Below are 17,164 nucleotides of genomic sequence, written 5' to 3' on the forward strand. Positions count from 1 at the left end.
AGTGGACGGCCCTGCAGAGGGAAGCAGGTAACACCTCCATCACAGAGACACGGAAACAGTCACGGAGCAATCAGATTATTTCCTCCGCATAAAGGAGAATTGAGGGAGAATGGGAAAAGAGGAGCAGCCTTTGAGCAGCCCCCGGCTCATGCCCTACTGACTGCATATTGCATGAAAGAAACATCTGAAAACTCTGACTGGTGCTAGATGAAGCGCTGTTGCGTTTTATTTCCAGACCAAGCGCTCGACTCCGGCGATCCTGGTGAATTCCAGACTGGCACTGACCGTCCTTACAACTGATCCACGCTCTGTTCTGTTGGAGAGGGGTCCTGAGAGCCCCAGGCACAGAATTACATGCTCAGTGACAGTAGTTTCACACTGGTGCTTGTGATTACGACTGTGTAATTCTTCTTAGAGTCCTGAAAGACTGTGCTGGTAAACCCTCACCGTGTGAGCGAGAACTCTGCAAAACCCAGAGCTTCACTCCCAGATTTGTAAATAACAGCCTTTCTGTTGAATCCTGGAAGGCCATTGAAGTCCTGCACGCCGCTCTGGGATTTTCCATCCCGTGGTTGTTTACAGTCACACCGAGTGAGTGCGAAATGGGAGCACTCCGAGCTTGCCGTGTTTTTCACGGCTTTACACCAACTCCACAAAACTGTGCTCAGAGCAACACTGTGAGGAACAAGATCCCCTGTGTTTCGCTTGGGTTTTATAATGACAGCTTCAAAATATACAATATTCCGAGGGGGAGGCGGGGGATGTGTAAAAAGTCCTGTAAAGATTATTCTTCCTTCAGTACAAGGCACTGCGAGTTTTGGAGCAAACTTTGAGGGCCAGGCTTGATGAGATGGTCAGGCTTGTAGGGCAGCATCCTTTGTCCTGTAAGCAGGAACACAGCAGTACCGGATCTGGGTATCTGGTGTTTGCTCTGCGGTTTTTTGGGCACAGGTAACAGTGGTGGCACAAGACACAAGACCCTGGCAAAGGACAAACTTGCTGCTTGGCCTCAGACGCTAAGCTTCAGACGACTTTACTCTTGGTTTTTTGGCACTCACTGCAGGGTAGGAAGTACCTGCAAGTTCTTCCCACCTGCCATGTGCTCTGAGGGTTCGCTGCAGTTGTTCTGAACCAGGTGTGGCCACAAGAACAAAACCACCATCGTGCACGGGCCCTGGGCTGACTGTTCAGCAGGGTGACCACAGAGCCGAGCTCCCTTGGAGGGGCTGCCTGTGGTTTCAACCTGTTTGATGTCCCAGGCTGGGCTGCACTGCTGGAGTTGTGCTCTGCACATGCAAACTGCGCCTCGAGTGTGGCAGCTGCAGCTCCCGGGCTGTGTGCAGCAAGCTGCAGGTCCCTGCTCTGCAGCCTGATGGCTCGGTCGTGTTCACTGACAGCAGAAGCAGCCCTTCGTCACCGAGTGGCCAAGGCACAGAGCAGGAAATACAGCAGAGCCATTTTCACACTGGTGACATTTGCAAGCCTTCTGCACACTAAGGCATAACCTACAAATGAATGTGCAAGCTGCTGTTTCCCAGTAAAGGAGGATGGACAGGAAGACATGTCTGTCTCTTCAGTCGCCACAAGAAGCACTGATGTATTTTCCAGGTACAGCTGCCTTTTCTCAGTTGTGTAGTATTTGCAACATTCACTCTGTCCCCCTCCCCTTTCTTCTCTTGGTATTTTCTCTGTTCCCTCTCCTGGCTTGACTTCCTCACCTCTGCTCCTCCCAAACCACTGGGAATACAGAGCAGCCAGTGTTTCCACAGAGTTTGCCTCCAGCCCCTGCTTAGCCAGAACTCTGACTGATCTGAAGGAGGTTTTCCCTTTCCAAAGCTCTGCGGGGTCGGTGCCACGGCCCTCGGGCGAGGGTGTAAGGAATACACATGCAAAGTGGGATGTTGGAAGGTGCTGGCAGCTCTGCCACAGAGCCAGGGGCCTTGGGCCATGCTGTTAAACAAACTTGTTTGTCCCCTTTTATCTGGAAACGAAACGAAATAGTCATCACGGAGCTGTGCTGTAACACTCATGGGGACCTGCAAATGAAGAGCACAAACTAGGCTTGTTCCTTATCACCTTGGGTTAAATCAACAATGAGAAGAATTAAAGATGGCACAGTAAGACCCTCTTTTTTTCCCTGACAGGTCTTTGACGTGTGTAGAACATTAAATTTGCGCATTAATTTCAATGTAATTAATTGTTGTCAGGCTTAATGAATTGAGTGACTTGGGGATATTCTAACTGTCCTTTACCCACCACAGAACCCCGTGTAGCACTAAGGCGAAAAGAAGTGGGAAGTTTGTTCCTTTTCCTAGAGGGAGTTTATATTCAAATACTTATCCCCACATTTCTGGTGATCCAGCATCATATGTAAAACAACCACAGATGCACTTTCAAGTTGCTGAGCACCAATTTAATCTTCGAGTCCCCAAACTGCTCTGGTGATACAACTAACATGATCAACCAACATGAAAAGCCTCTGATAGGCCTAGACTGAAAATTAAGCTTTTTAAATCCTGGGCAAAGGCAAGGTTTAACCTCTGTGGAAAGCACAAATGGTAGAGGCAAGTGAGTGTCAGCTTTAACAAACAGCATTTTTAAGATGCTTTGCAGAGCTGAGTACCTTTCTCACTAGATTGTAATGAGCCAGCAGCTCCTGGTGCAGAACCCTTCCGTCCCCAGGACGCCCAGCACGCCCCTGGGCCAGTCTGGGACCCTGGCACAGAGGGAAAATTGTGCATTTTATGCTTTTTGGTATCAATGTTGCTCCTTTCTTATCGCTTTGCTACAGCTCCTTACATTCCTGTCTCTGTTCCCCACAACCGCTTCCGGCTGATGCTACAAAGTTTTCCTCGTGCTTTTTTTGCTCCCAAGAGAAAGCTGACAGCCCTCGGCATCCCCCCCTCTGTGAGCTGCCCTTTCTGGCTGATATTTGCTGCTGTCTGCCCCATCCTCACCAAAATGCACAGAAAACACCTAACGGTGAATAAAAATACACATCCCACAGCTCCACCCTGTAGCCTTCTTACACCTCAAAATCCCCTGGAAGCTCTGGATTGCTGCCCTTCGGGGGAAAGAGCCCTCTGCCACCCTCTGCGAGGAGGGCTGTGATACAGTCTCTAATGCAGGAGTGCTGCAGCAGCAGCAGGAAATCCTCTCCCAGCGCCTGCCCCACATCACCGGACAGCCTCGCAACAATTTCAGGTGAAAGCTGGGACGCCTGTTCCACACAGCCTTCCCCCCTTAAAACCTCCCCGCCAAACTTCCTCCCAGTCCAGCCCTGCTCCCCACTTCGAGATGGTTCCTCCCAGGGCCAGATGCCGTATTATCTGGAGCGACTTTCCCTCCCAGCCTTGTTTTCCTCCTACTCCTGAGTCCTTTGTCTGGCTGCCAAGTGGAGCAGCCCTGCCAGGCAGACAGCTGCTCCGCATCGCCGCACGGGTGCTGCCCTATGGGCTGAGGGAGCCGATTCCAGGCCCGTTCCATCTCCGAGGGGGACGCTGTGCTTCAGAGGTGCCGTGCACCGGCAGGAAAAAATGCAAACAGCACCTGTAAAGCCGTCGGGAGGGTCTGGAAAGGTTTAAGATAAAGAGGCCTTGATGGTGCTCTGGGTTTACCTCTGAGACAGCGTGAGTAGAGAGCCTGCTGTCTCCTGCTCTGGCTGGAGGTCTCCCTGGAGGACCGCAGAGAAGGAATGAGAAGTTTCCAAGCCCTCAGCCACAAAAGCACAGGCCTGGAATCTCTCTAATGAAAGTTTTCCTCTTTGCAGTTTGCCAGGCAAACAAGCACCAGGCACCAATATCAAAACCAGCCCAGATTCCAATGAAAACCAGCAGAGAAATGTTACAGTAAAAATGAAACGGCTTCATTTTTGCTTGGTAAGTACTGGCAAATAAAACTACAGAGTCCCCTCAGGGAGAGGAGAGGAGAGGAGAGGAGAGGAGAGGAGAGGAGAGGAGAGGAGAGGAGAGGAGAGGAGAGGAGAGGAGAGGAGAGGAGAGGAGAGGAGAGGAGAGGAGAGGAGAGGAGAGGAGAGGAGAGGAGAGGAGAGGAGAGGAGAGGAGAGGAGAGGAGAGGAGAGGAGAGGAGAGGAGAGGAGAGGAGAGGAGAGGAGAGGAGAGGAGAGGAGAGGAGAGGAGAGGAGAGGAGAGGAGAGGAGAGGAGAGGAGAGGAGAGGAGAGGAGAGGAGAGGAGAGGAGAGGAGAGGAGAGGAGAGGAGAGGAGAGGAGAGGAGAGGAGAGGAGAGGAGAGGAGAGGAGAGGAGAGCCTTCCCCACTGGGCACAGGGCACAGGCTGCTGAGCTGCTGGTGGGGTTTGGGCCAAGGGGCTCCTCCCTTGCTGTTGCTCGCAGGGATGGAATATCACTTTATCCCCACATTACAGGGCTTCTCTGCATCATCTTTCCAGACAAACGAGTGCTCCACCCTGCCCGATTCCTTCAGTTTGCCTGGGAGGACTCTCCCTTCTTGCCCTGTGGGCTGGACTCCCGCTTTCCTCCCACTCCTGAGCCCTTGAAGGCTGTGCCAAGGAGTGAGCTGGCACTGCCGGGCTGTGGCACGGCCCTGCCTCTGCCTCCCTCCCCGCGCTGCTGTGGGCCCGGGGCAGGGAATACCCCACCCTTTGGCTGGGCCAGGGGTGCCTCTGAGACTTGCTTTCATCCCAGCCCTGTCTGGGAAAGCTCCTGAACCTGCTCTGCGTCTGGCAGTGCAGCAATCCACGGCAGCAAGGCTGAGCGTTGGCTCGCCTGCAGTGATTTCTGGAGGCAGGTTGGTGTCAAACACCCCTTGCCCATGTGAAATCATCATCCACGTGGCACCTGTGGGAGCTGCAGATTCAAACCACAGTCTGAAGGGACACATTGGGGTTAAGCCCCACAGAAAACCTTGTGAGTGCCAAGCAAGTGTCACCTGACCACTGTCATTTGCCTGAAACAAACAACCAGAAGCTCAAACACCTCTGTCCCTCAGAGCCTCCTTGTAACACCAACCTGATGGGAGCATCCCTAACTGTTTTGTTACTGGTCATTTGAACAAAGGAAGTGGAGGAGAGAGTGGAGGCAAAGCCCAGGGCTGGAAAATGGAAATGACTGTGAGGAAAGGAATGTGGAGCTTCACAACAACTCAGAGCTGGCAGGGGAGAGCAGAGCAGGGTGAAGGGGGAAGGAGGAACAGCAGGAGGTAAATCACGGTGACAGGACAGCAGAGTCTCCGGAGTGCCGCGTGTGGCACGGGCGGCCCCTCGGTGTCCCTGCCGGAGCGACACAGCCCTCGGCTGGCGCTGCCGGGCACGGCGCCTCCTGCCCTCACCAGCCCGGACACAGCTTTTGCCAGGGTGAGTCTGACACGTCTGCTGAGCTCCTGCCCCAGGACACTGCTCAGAGCAGAAGGAGAGCCCTGAAATCTCTTGCCAAGGAGTCTGTCTGTGTATGAGGACCATTGATGTGAATCTTCTGTGCCCAGCCCTGTGAGAATGTGGGTGCAGAGTCTGCCAGTGACAATTACCTCCCCCAGTGGAGGCAGTGGGACAGGGTGATGCTAAACACGAAATATTTTTAGCGAGCCAAACGATCAAACTCTGCCTAAACATCTACCCGAAGAGCGACAGCAGCCTCCTGCCCTGGCACACGGCCTAAAAACCCCTTCTTCCCAAGAAGCGAAAAGGGGAGGCCGTGGGGTCCCCAGATCTCTTGGAGGGGACACACTGCGGGTCCTGCCCACGGAGGCGGCAGATGCTGCAGCCCGGCAGGCACCTCGCTGTCCCCCGCGCTCCGTGCGCGCAGAAAGGGAGGGACAATCCCGGATGTGAAGGATTTACAGCCCTGGCAGACGCTGGTGACAGGCGATGGCTCGGTCGGGAATTTAAACAGTGCGGTGAGAGGCCGAGCCTTGCCAGCGATCCAACACGGCCAAGGCAGAGCCCGGGGCCCCAGCGGGGCTGCAGGAGGCCAGGCCGGGCCGTGCCATCCTCTCCCCTCTCCGGGAGCCCGTGGGCCCGGGATGGGCGTTTCTCCTGACACAGGGAAGGGAGGAAAGCAGCGCTGTGCTCAAGCCCACCCTGGGGGGATGCGTGTGGCTCAGCAGCCCGAGCTGGGAGCAGCAGAACCCGGGGCCCCTCACTAAAGCAGGCAGGAGCTGTCCCAGGAACGTCCCGGTCCCAAATGCTGCCTGCACGGAGCAGCAGCTCTGCCCTGTCCCTAAGCCCAGGTTTCCCACACGGAGAGGTAACACCGGGAATTGTGCAGAGCAGCCGCAGGCTCAGATTGCCCCCGTTCACGTTTGTATTCCCTCCCAGTAACTTCAGGGGAGACCTTACCCACGAAGAATTCAATCACTTACACCCTGGTTTAGGATTTAACCCACCCTGGCTAAGCTGATACAGAGCTCTGCCGCATGCCCTGCAATTCTTTGTGCACTTAGCAGGCAAAGTCGGTCCTTCCACTTTATAAACGTGGAAGGAACATACAAACCAGACGTGGACTTCCAAAGGAAGAAGCTGTCAGCTCCCGAGCTGCCTCGCTGGCATTTTTAAGGTGTATTATTTACATGCTGGAAAGGAGCCAACCAAAACCTCTCTTAAGAAATTTTTCCCTTACTTACAGAACAAAGTCGACTGCTTTGTGAAAATGAATAATTAAATTCTGAGGTTTGGGCATCTTCATTTATTGCTGAGATCTTGGCATCATCACTTTCCCATATTTGGGGAAAATGAGAATAAAAGTCAATGTTAGATGATGTACTAAACTAAGATTAGTCTGTTTACCCCAGACTAACTCTTTGGATAAAGGAGAACTATTTTCATATTTTGCATAAAATATGCATAAAGTATGAAGTTGATACTTTCCAATCCTGATAGAGTTTTTATAAACCCTCCCTTCTTTTTTAAGCCCAACACAATTAGCACTTTGAGAATGTTGTGAGTCTGCTCTTAACTACCAATAAAAACAGTTTAATTAACCGGTGACATTAACCAGGTTAAGTGCCAGGATTCTAGTGGATTGAAAGAAAAGCTGTTTGGATCACTGGAACATGACTTCTGCTAGTCTGAGGGATCCTAAAATGGCGTGACAGTGAGTGTGTTTAATGGCTGTAGATGTGTTGCTGAAAGGCATTCCAGCATCTCCGTGGGCAAGTTCCAGAACAGAAAATTAAAAGGGGAAAGGAAAAAAAAATCCCAAAGTAGCAATCAGTTTATTCAACAATTAAAAAAAAAAAAAAAAAAAAAAAAAGAAAAAAAAAAAAAAGAGAGAGCTGAGTACAGAGTCCATCATGTTTCAGTTTGTCATTTTTGGGGGTATAAATCTTTCTAAGCAGTGCTGATGTTTTACTGCCAGGCACTCCAAGTCCTGCTGCTCTGGGGACATTCGGTGCAGACAGGACACAGCACAACCCCAGGCTGCAGGATGGAGCCTTTCATCTTGGCAAAGGATCCCATCAGGGCAGGCAATAAAAACACCTCACACGACTCAGCTGAAATCCTACCTGGCTTTGGGATTCTGTCACCTGAATCCAAAGGTGGAGACTGAACAAGTACTAATAGCAAATCCCTGCTCAGAAGAAATAAGTGTATCCTTTGTGCAGAGGCAGATTCCCAGTGAGTTATTGCAGGGCTGGGGTACAGGGAAGGTGCCGAGGCAGCAAACACCCACCTCCAATAAAACCCAATATGTCAATGACTGAAAAATAAATCAAATTACTTGGCAAATAAAAATGCGATTCTGTGACTGCAAGGAAGCTGGCATTTTCCTGGTTATCTTCTCCAAGCCGGGAAGAGGAGACATAAATATGTATGGCATCAGAAATGGCAGCAGAAATGTCTCTTTACCCTTCCCAGTACAAATTAAGTGTAGGAAAAGTACTCCTCCACACGGGCCCCTCACTGAAGTGATGCCCTAAGCACAGCTAAGTTCAGAGACGCCAACCAAAGTCAGCTCTTGCAGAATAAAATGTAACACACGTTGGTTCAGGTACTGACACTGCAGGACATGGCTTAAATCTGGATGTCCTTCTGTATTTTGGTTTAGCTGCCTGTTTTAAGTGCACCGAATGCTTGACTTTGAGCTTCCACACAGACATCTCAGCGTCCTTCACGCACCGGATATTGAATCCTGGATATTGGTTCAGGACACAGCAGGCAAAAAATTCCTTCCACGAGTTTTGGCCTCAGCTTTACCCTGTCCAGTTCCTATTCTTGAGTCTTAGTGGTGCCTCCAACCTCTCATTCAAAAATCATTTTGGGCCAATAAAGAAACAGTGAAGCACATCAGACCCAGGAAGTTATTTCCAGGTTTTTAAATCTCTTCAGCACAAAGAACCTTTAGGAGCAACCTGCCTGCAGCTGCCGGAAGCGGGGCTGAGAAGCAGCACCTTACAGCCTTTTCTTCGCTGTTTTTTCTCCTTAAGAAGAGCATTGCTGCTTTTGAAACTCATTCCACAACCGAGGCAGCTCCGCGGGAAGTGCGAGCCCCGCGGTTCCCGGGGTGGTTTGCGCTACCGCGTTCCTCCTGCCGGCTCCGTCCCTCTGCAGCCCCGCCAAGGAACCAAAGGCCGCAGCTGCCAGCGCTGACACCGCCGCCCTCCTCAGCCCTCGACATTCCCCGATTAAAGCTCACAGTGACCACAGAAACTACCACAAGTATTTTGTTGCTATTTGCAGCTGCACGCTTCTCGCCCCGGCTCGGGTCAGCAGCGTCGGCAAAGCGCTGAATTCAGGGAACAACTGCACGGCCACAGCCCCTCCCTGCAGCTGCTGGAGCCTCCAGGGCTAAGTAAGAGACAAGCAATTAATGGGATTTCTTATCCACCCCCAACTCGGATAGAAATATATTATTTTTACCTGGCAATTAAAAATCTGCCTTTTTTTTTTTTTCCCCCAAGGTAAGAAAGTTTTGTTAAGTTCATTTTGCACATTTAGACGTGACAGGAAGCTGAGAATTTTCCCAGGAAAATGCTACAACAGATCTTTTCTACTCTCAATCACTGCCATTCTAGAGCCCTTTTAAGACAGTTCACATCTAATAAAAAAGCAGTAATAGACTTTGACATGTTAGAACTTAATTCTAGAACTCTGATATTTTGGAGCGCACTGAATGCACAGCTGGAGATACCAGTAAGTGGAAGAAAATAGAAATGCTTCTAGGATTAAGGCTCAAGTTTTGCAATACTAAAAAGACTGAAGGAAACAATCTGCATGAAAACTCAAATATTTGTTTCTGTGATGCAGGCACTAAGAAGTGAAGATGCATCACTGAAAGACATTGGGTCCATTTCTCTCAAGGGAACGAATTTTACACTAAAAATATAGAATAAACCCACAGAGCATCGAAAGGATCATGGGACACAGACAACAGTTTTGGAAAAAAAAAAAGATGATAACACGTAACATCTACAATGCACACACACACCCCGGAAGGTTTATATATGCTCTATATATATTTCAAAGTACACACAAGCTGCCCATGTGGCAGGTTGAGAAAATAGGAATACATCTTGGGAAGGTCATGAAGGAAAAAAAAAACCACAGAGGAAAACAAGAGTTATTTACATTCAATAATTCAGTAGCCTTTAACACCTCTATATACAAACAGGCTCTATTTATGTACAGACTGCGCTGGGAGCCGAGTGAAGTTATTCCAAACACAAAAGAAAAATACAAAACCCCTCGATAATTCACTTCAACAAGCGTTTACAGGTTGCAGAGATTTCTCCATTTACAAAGGAAATACTACACATGGAACAGAGAACTCGCATCTCTGGGGAACTTGAAGTCCTCACAAGAGGTGTGTGTCCCCAGTGAAGCACACAGCCACTGGAAAAAGTGGAATACTTGCAGTGCAAGGAGGCATTGAGGGGTTTATAATTGCATTTATCATGCCAGACATATCTTAATTATGAAACTAGTTAACAAGTCGTAATTTAGTTGCTGTCAAGGGACAGTTAGAAAACCCAAAATGTGGGTTTTCAGTTCCCAAATCAACTCAAACATGTACCTTCCCCTTCTGCTGCACAATTCCAAAATCCACACAGTACAGATGTTGTTGCCATTTTACAGATGTCATTGGCCCTGTTACCGGAGCCTTCTGTCCTTTCAAGGTTTTATGCCCATTTCAGATGTACAAAGCATTTTGCATTTCATTTTGTACAAAGCAGATCAATACCCCACAAGCAGGAAAATACAGAGACCACCCTTGTCTGGCCTAGTCGTTTATGATGTAAGAATTGGTCTTTTTTTTCTCCCCAGCAGGATGTTTGTCTCACAGGCAGTGCTGCAAAGGGACACCACTCACTGCTCTTACCCCATCCAGGGCAATTTATATTCCCTTTCTCCCCAAGCTTTATCAGCAGCTCATGCAGGCAAACAAATACCAAAACCCACACCCCAAGCACTGAGTAGGAATTTTCAAGAGAGAAAACGTTGCTGTGGCTTGAAGGCTGTTTTCTTTTTTTTTTTTTGATGTTAATTTTCATGATGTCACAACAGTCCAGAGCCGTGGCTGCAGCTGTGTTAGTAAGGGGATGGCAAAGCCAAGGCAGTGATGGCGCAGGAGCAGGCAAAGAAGAGCAAGTAGAGGAATGGATTTCTGGAACAGGAACAGTTTTTATGGATCTTGGAAGTACTGACTGTCAGCTTTTTTCCCTCTGCAGGGGACACAAGTCCAGTTAAAGGAAGTTCCAAAGGTTGAAGCAAAACAGTGTGGTTTGCTCATCAATACAGGGACTATCAGATTTGCTCATCCCAACAATCAAAGCGAGCACACCAGGCTGAGAAGAGCACTTAGGAACCGACTGTATTCAGATCATTATTAAAAAAAAAATAAATTAAAAATCGCTAATTGTGAATCTACCACTTCCAGAACTATTTTACTGAGGATCAAGACCTAAAACGTTCTGTCACCATCTCAGATGGCAGAAGTTTCTGCAGCAAAAGGGAATTAAGCAGCAGGGACAGGGCAGTCCACAGGCAGGCTGCCGGCACTGGCAGTTTGGTTCGCTGTCTGCTGCAGTAGTAATCTGTCAACACCCTCCTCAAAATCCCAGCCCTGCTCCTGGAATGGGTGCCAAAGACATCCCCTGGTGGGTGCAGAACACAGGAACAGCCTCCCCCACACTCTGCGCTCTAGAGTTTGCCGGGGCATCGTCAGCTCCCAGTGCTGACAGTGCTCAGGCTCCCTGCCCCTGCTCCCAGCTGACTGAAGATCCCCCAGCATGAGCAGCTGCATTCCAGGTATTTACAGAGGTGCAGCAGGACACGGGGAGCAGAGGATTTATTCCAGATCTGCATTTCCAGTTACCCCAAGCATGAGCAGGGGATTCATTCCTCCTGACCAGTAGAGGCTGGGGCTGAGGGAAGTGGGCAAACTTCCTTCTCTGCCACGCAGGGGCTCAGTGACCCCACAGGAGCGTTACCAGAGCCTCAGGAGCAACAATTCCATAAGGGAACCCCCTTCAGCCTCACCTGTGGAACTTGAGCCCTGCTCTTTCTGACCCTGGAGCGGCTCACCAAGTGCTTCAGAGGTGCCACACCTGCAGCCATCCTGCCCTGGAACTGAGCCCTCCTTAAAAGACACACAGAGGTTTAGACAGAGTTTAGTTCTTGCCTCATTAGCGAGTTCAGCCGAGAGATTTGGGCTGCAAGACAGAAGCCTGGTTAGAGCAGCCTGGAACATGCCAAGTCCTGTCCAATTCCAATTGTACAGACTTGTTAGTTATTTTTTTGGAATATGGTGATTGCCTAAACAAGACTCCACTTCTTGTTAGTACAATAACTTTTATTTGACATCTACAAGATCATTATCTTGTAGTTTTTTGGACAGGTTTATACAATCTCAATTTTTCAATAGTGCAACCTGTGCAAGCAAGAAATGACAAACATTGTCCTTCACTTTCTTATAAACATCTACTATTATAGGCAAAACAAAACTTACCCATATTATAGATAAGTGACTATTCACATTTGTACATTACAATTTCTTTTAAACAGCTCCAGATAAACTCTACAATGTCTTACAACATATTAAACATAACAGAAACAGCACATACAGCGGAACCCTCAAGTGTTTCCCATTCTCTAATTTACAGCTCAAGTAAGGTTTCATCTTACAAGTGACAAATTAAATTACGTTAATGAAGTAAAAAATATAAGATTGTATGCGAGATGGAAGTGAATTTGCACTTAAGTTTCCATAACCACCTCAGATTAAGGAAATGCTTCAATTGAAGGAAAACAGGCATCCAGCCATCTTTGCAGTACACATTAGGAATACCATTAATACATTAAAAATGAACTAATTTTAATTTAAGATGTTTATCACAAAAAGAACATGTTGTAGACTCAAATATATAACTCCCAGGAGAGAACCAGAAAAAAATGCAACACCTGGGTATAAACACTATAAAAATGCAATAACCAATGCTGTACAACTAAGATTGTGTTTCTCTCTGAATTCCTGTCTCGTGTGTTTATGCTGTCCATGCCCGTTTCCAAAGACATGCACTGTCAAACAGAAACTGGGAAGGAACCTGAATGCATGATGTGCAACCTCTAGGTTTCATGCTTTTATAAACTCAAATTGAAGAGAAAAACCCAATATATATTTTCTATATATATACTCAGTACATGCATTCGAGATCTCCCACAGCAATGGCATCGATGCACTGCGTTAAACCCTGAGCACTGTATGACAAGATAAAAATAAAGCCTGCCTGGGGATTTTCAAGCATTTTCAAACAAATTGTGGTTTGTAGCTTAAAAGGCCAAAAGTAAAAGCAAACAGGAAGCACTACAGAGAGCATAAGGAAAGACAGATGCACCACCATAAACAGCTGCTGGCTTTCAGTTCTACCAACCTTTTTAGATCTCTTTATTTCCCAAAGTATTCGAGACACAACTGAACTGAAAAAGTTATATTTCTTTGGAATCTGTCCCTGATTTTTATGCAAGTGATATGCTTTTACAGCCTTTTCCTCAAACACCCAAGTCAACACCTGTAGCTTGTCCTCTCTATGCGTTGTTGAGGTTGGTGATGCTCTGGGGGTGGTGCTGCTGCCAGATCTGCTGCTGCTGCACTGCCAGCTGCTGCGACTGGTCCGACGTCGACAGGAGGTTCACGAGGGGCGACACGCAATTTGCAGGAATGATCAAACCTGCGAACAGCAACACATCAGTGCTTTCAGAAAAACGCCGTCGGGTTGTGCTCGTTAAAACCTCAGGCCGATGATTCCACCCTTTAATTTATGCAATATTCAATAATGCCTGTTCTGACGGCAGGTCTAATCAGCACAGCCACGAGTCCTGCTCCTCAGTCCTTCACATCCTTTAGGTTGAGAAGCAGGAGAAAGGAGTTCCCATTTCGCCTGACAACAAAACTTATTCTCATGTTACCTGCTGTCGTGAGAAGTCAGCTATTTTTGCTTTTCTAGTCTCACAGAAGCTACATCACCATGCAAGTCTAAACACAGAAAAACCTAACTTCCAACATCCTAGGAAACTGCTACTAGAGGAGGAGCTGCCACGATATTGGCATAGCCACAGGAAATCCACATTTAACAAAACATTTGGAGAGTTTGGTTTCTGAAGTCCCTGTTTTAAGGGCTTCACTATGAGGTTGAGTGAAGAGACAATCATCTTGAAGTCATTCTGTACAGTTTCAGCAGCTCAAAAACCATGAAAACGATTATTTAAACAGCTTATTCTCGACTGCCAAAGGTGGGGGAAAAAGTGAAACCATTATGAGATCAAAGAACCTTGGCTGAAGCAGGCTGGGCATGACATTTTTGCTGCAGTAAATCCAAAGGACTGAGATGAAGTGTTCCAAAAAGCCTGACTGATAAAGAAACCCGCCTCAGTATATTGTATCGTAGAGGATTTCTACAGCTACACCTCTGTCCCTCCACAGCAGACAAGCCTGTCTGCTTTCAACATCTTTACCCAAAGTGAGCACTCAGCAGCTGCAGGCTGCCCCTGCAGGGGCAGCAGAGCAGCAGCCCAGGCACCCACCTACGATCCTCTGCCCGTCCTCTGTCCTCAGGCGAACGATTTGCATTTTCACATTGGTGCCACTGACGGAGGCCAGCACTCCTTCCACCTTTGTCCACACGCTCAGCACGGAGCCACACAGCACGTAGTAGGTCCTGCAGCGCAGCCCCACCTCACAGACCAGCCCCAGGCCTGCCTTCTTGCAGTTGCCTCTCCTGCAGACACAGAGAAAAAGCTTTCAAAACCATTCTGCAAATAGAAGCGTCAAATTTAATTCAAAACCAGACTTGCGGTTGTTTAATGTGCATTCAGAGATGAGCAAGGGCTGCACACACACTGAGGGAAGGATACTTGGAGCACAGGTAATGGTAGAGCTCTGGGAAGGGTTGGCCTAGTTAAGCCTCCATCTACAAAATGCATGGAGCTTTGAGTCAAAGATACCATCACTGAGGTCACCTGAGAGCTGGAGTATGTTACAGGACACTGGTATCTGATCAGGGTATCTCAGAAGCTCCAATATTCATCTGAAACTTCCGTGAGTTACGCAGTTCCTCAGGAATTCAGCCATCGGCTGAGTTCAGAAACACAGGAGGCAGCAGAGGAACAGCTGTTTCTGACATCTCATCGCCAAACATTTCCCCCCCAATAACATCTGAACTATCAGACTACAAACACAGAACAGATGAAGACACTTCAAGCACAAGCTACTCCTGAGTCACCGTGAGTGTAATTCCTACATTAACATTCATCTCATGGATTAGGACTTCAGGGCAAGTGCAAGCTCCACGTTCTCACTCACAAGTCGGGTCATTTCACCGGACACGGGGCAATCTCCCTTACACAAGAAACACAAGGCTTTACAGGAGGGACAGAAGGACAGAAGCAGAGACAAACCAGCAGGAGTTAAATCACACTGACCAGTAGGCGTGGGTGCAGGTGTCTGCAGAGGAGTTGTACTGCTCCAGCCAGTGGGGCAGAGCATCCTCAGAAGGTACCTGGGAGAGTCATCCAGAGTGGGAATGAAGTAAAACACATCAGAACTTACACAGGATAAAAACAATTTGGTCATTACCAGGATGGTGTACAGAGGTACAGCATCCTACATTATAATATTTTCAAACTGACCATCTCAAAAGGATGAGCGAAATGCTTAAACACAGCAGAACTTCAGAGTTTTTTAACAATCCACCTGATCTGAGTTTCCTTTAGTTCTTGCAAATTCAACACTTGCTAGACCCTAAGGAACCTCGTTTTTTATTACCACACCATAGATAATTTATGTTCAGAAAAAAAGTTCAGAAATGGATATAGGAATGCCAAAATAATGTTTCCCTGCTTTAAAAGTCCCAAATAAAAGCTCTGCTCTGGAGAAGGAAGCCTACTTTTTATCAAAATTATACATAAATACAAAAAAAATATAAAGCCTTTATAATATAATTTTCAAACTTTTCTAGGTTAAAAACAAGCATTAACTTTAATGGGTACCTTCTTATATTTCTTTTTCAGGTCTGCACATGTTTCTAGTTTGAGTTGTTTCCCAGTATTTGGTCTGTATATCAAAAAAAGCTTCTTCTTAGGATTCACTTCTTTTACTAGAATTGCTGTTTTCTTGTTATTTCTTATCTGGAGGGAAAAAGAAAAAGAAAAGATATACAAAAAACTTCCTAAATGAAAACACAATGAAAGTATCTGCTTAAGTGATTCCATACTGTGTTCTTTACAGAGTAATAGCACAACCAAGGATAGCAATATACCTCTAGAACACAGTAATCCAATTAACCTCACAGTGAAACCATAAAGTTTCTGGTGTAGCTTTAAAGAAGAGCTATTAATTTGGGCTCATATATTCCTATCAGAAAATATCCTGAGGAGGTAAAAGGAAGAACTTCATACTCAAGAGTTACAAAAAACCTTAAAATTAATTTTAATATAAGACTCAATGTATTTAGCAAAACTGAACAAGTAAGTTTTTCAGTTTAGCCCCCCCCAAACCTCTGAACATGATCCAAGAGACAGAAGACTCTTACCTGTAGTGATAAATAAAATCCATCATCTGGACCTGTCTGTTCTGCCCACATCTTTGTTGCTTCATCCCAAGACATTCCTCTCTCCACACTGATCTACAAGAGAGCAGTGCAGGGGGATTTGAGTGGGACTTGAAAATACTTACAGGAACTGAGCACATTGTAAAAACTTTCTGGCAAATGTTATCAGCTCCTACAGAGATGATACAGGATTAACTTACTGTGTACAGCTCTACATGTCCAGAGGTAGAATATCCAGGAGTTAAAAACTTCTTAACATCTGCCTTCCTCACTTTCTCATCCCCAGAGCCCAAATCTGAAAAGGAAAGCAGAGTTTCATTCTGTTGCTCTGTTCTCACTGAAGTTCAAGAGCACTGTCAAATCATTTACTCACCTAAGATGCCCATGTCGTATCTTCCATTCTTTTTAGCATTTTGAATAACTGCATTTAACGTGTCAGAGAAGTACTGGAACAAAGCATTCTGCTGATGGACTTCCATACCAAGAATTCGATTCAGAAACTTCCCTATATTGTTGTAATCTTAAAAAAAAAAAAAGAGTAAGAAATACATGTATTAGGTCAAAGATTAAGTTTGACAACCACAAGCCCTCAATCAGTGTTCAAAGACTCTTACAAACACTATTTAAATACATTCCTTCAGAAATGCAGAAAACATTACGTCCTTCAGAAAAGATTACTTTTTAGACAGCTGCAAGTTCAGTTCTGCTGCTGGGAATCCACTGTCATGACATAAGATGTTCCCAGGGACATTTTACAGATACATTGAACACCCAGGTACCTTTATCAAGAGTCAGTATTCCAGATCTGTCTTCTACATTTATCAAGCCCACGCCAATCAATCCCTGACGAACATCTAGGAAAGAGAAAGAAGTTAAATCATAGCTGCTCTGCCATCTAAAAATAACCCAGTGGAGTAACAGCTTGTTTAGCCACAGGATCCAGTTCCAAAGCCTCTGACACCCCACACTTCCCATTATTGTTTCTACCTAACACATCAATAAGCAAGACACAGCTTTGCCTTCTGCCCCTGCAGGAAGCACAGGCAGGGGAAAGCACCAACGGCACCGTGCAGGAGAGCAGTTCCAACAGGTAATGGGAAAAGGAAGGTAAAACTCTGTTTGTAAAACACTGGCCAAGCAGATACAGA

The 17,164-nt window shown here is 47.0% G+C and overlaps 1 protein-coding gene and 1 long non-coding RNA gene across 2 annotated transcripts in view; one reads left to right on the plus strand and one right to left on the minus strand.

Moving 5' to 3' along the window:
* The first annotated feature begins 1,215 nt into the window (after positions 1-1,215).
* On the plus strand, positions 1,216-8,822 carry LOC136298729 (uncharacterized). Its single transcript, XR_010723357.1, has 3 exons — positions 1,216-1,608; positions 3,770-3,878; positions 8,653-8,822. It is a non-coding gene; the product is annotated as an uncharacterized lncRNA (long non-coding RNA).
* Positions 8,823-12,299: 3,477 nt separating this feature from the next.
* The window catches only part of SBNO1 (strawberry notch homolog 1), a 28,433-nt gene continuing 23,568 nt past the window's right edge, over positions 12,300-17,164 (minus strand). Inside the window, exons 25-32 of the mRNA XM_066199980.1 lie at positions 16,796-16,870; positions 16,390-16,536; positions 16,217-16,311; positions 15,999-16,091; positions 15,457-15,594; positions 14,890-14,966; positions 13,993-14,186; positions 12,300-13,139 (exon numbers count right to left, since the gene is read on the minus strand). Of these exons, the coding sequence (XP_066056077.1) occupies positions 12,997-13,139; positions 13,993-14,186; positions 14,890-14,966; positions 15,457-15,594; positions 15,999-16,091; positions 16,217-16,311; positions 16,390-16,536; positions 16,796-16,870 (962 nt within the window). The 3' untranslated portion in view covers positions 12,300-12,996. The remainder of the gene's footprint in view (positions 13,140-13,992; positions 14,187-14,889; positions 14,967-15,456; positions 15,595-15,998; positions 16,092-16,216; positions 16,312-16,389; positions 16,537-16,795; positions 16,871-17,164) is intronic.

Source organism: Chamaea fasciata, unplaced genomic scaffold (genome assembly GCF_029207755.1).
Source record: "Chamaea fasciata isolate MVZ Bird 193981 ecotype frontalis unplaced genomic scaffold, bChaFas1.0.hap1 SCAF_18, whole genome shotgun sequence".
Classification (NCBI taxonomy): domain Eukaryota; kingdom Metazoa; phylum Chordata; class Aves; order Passeriformes; family Sylviidae; genus Chamaea; species Chamaea fasciata.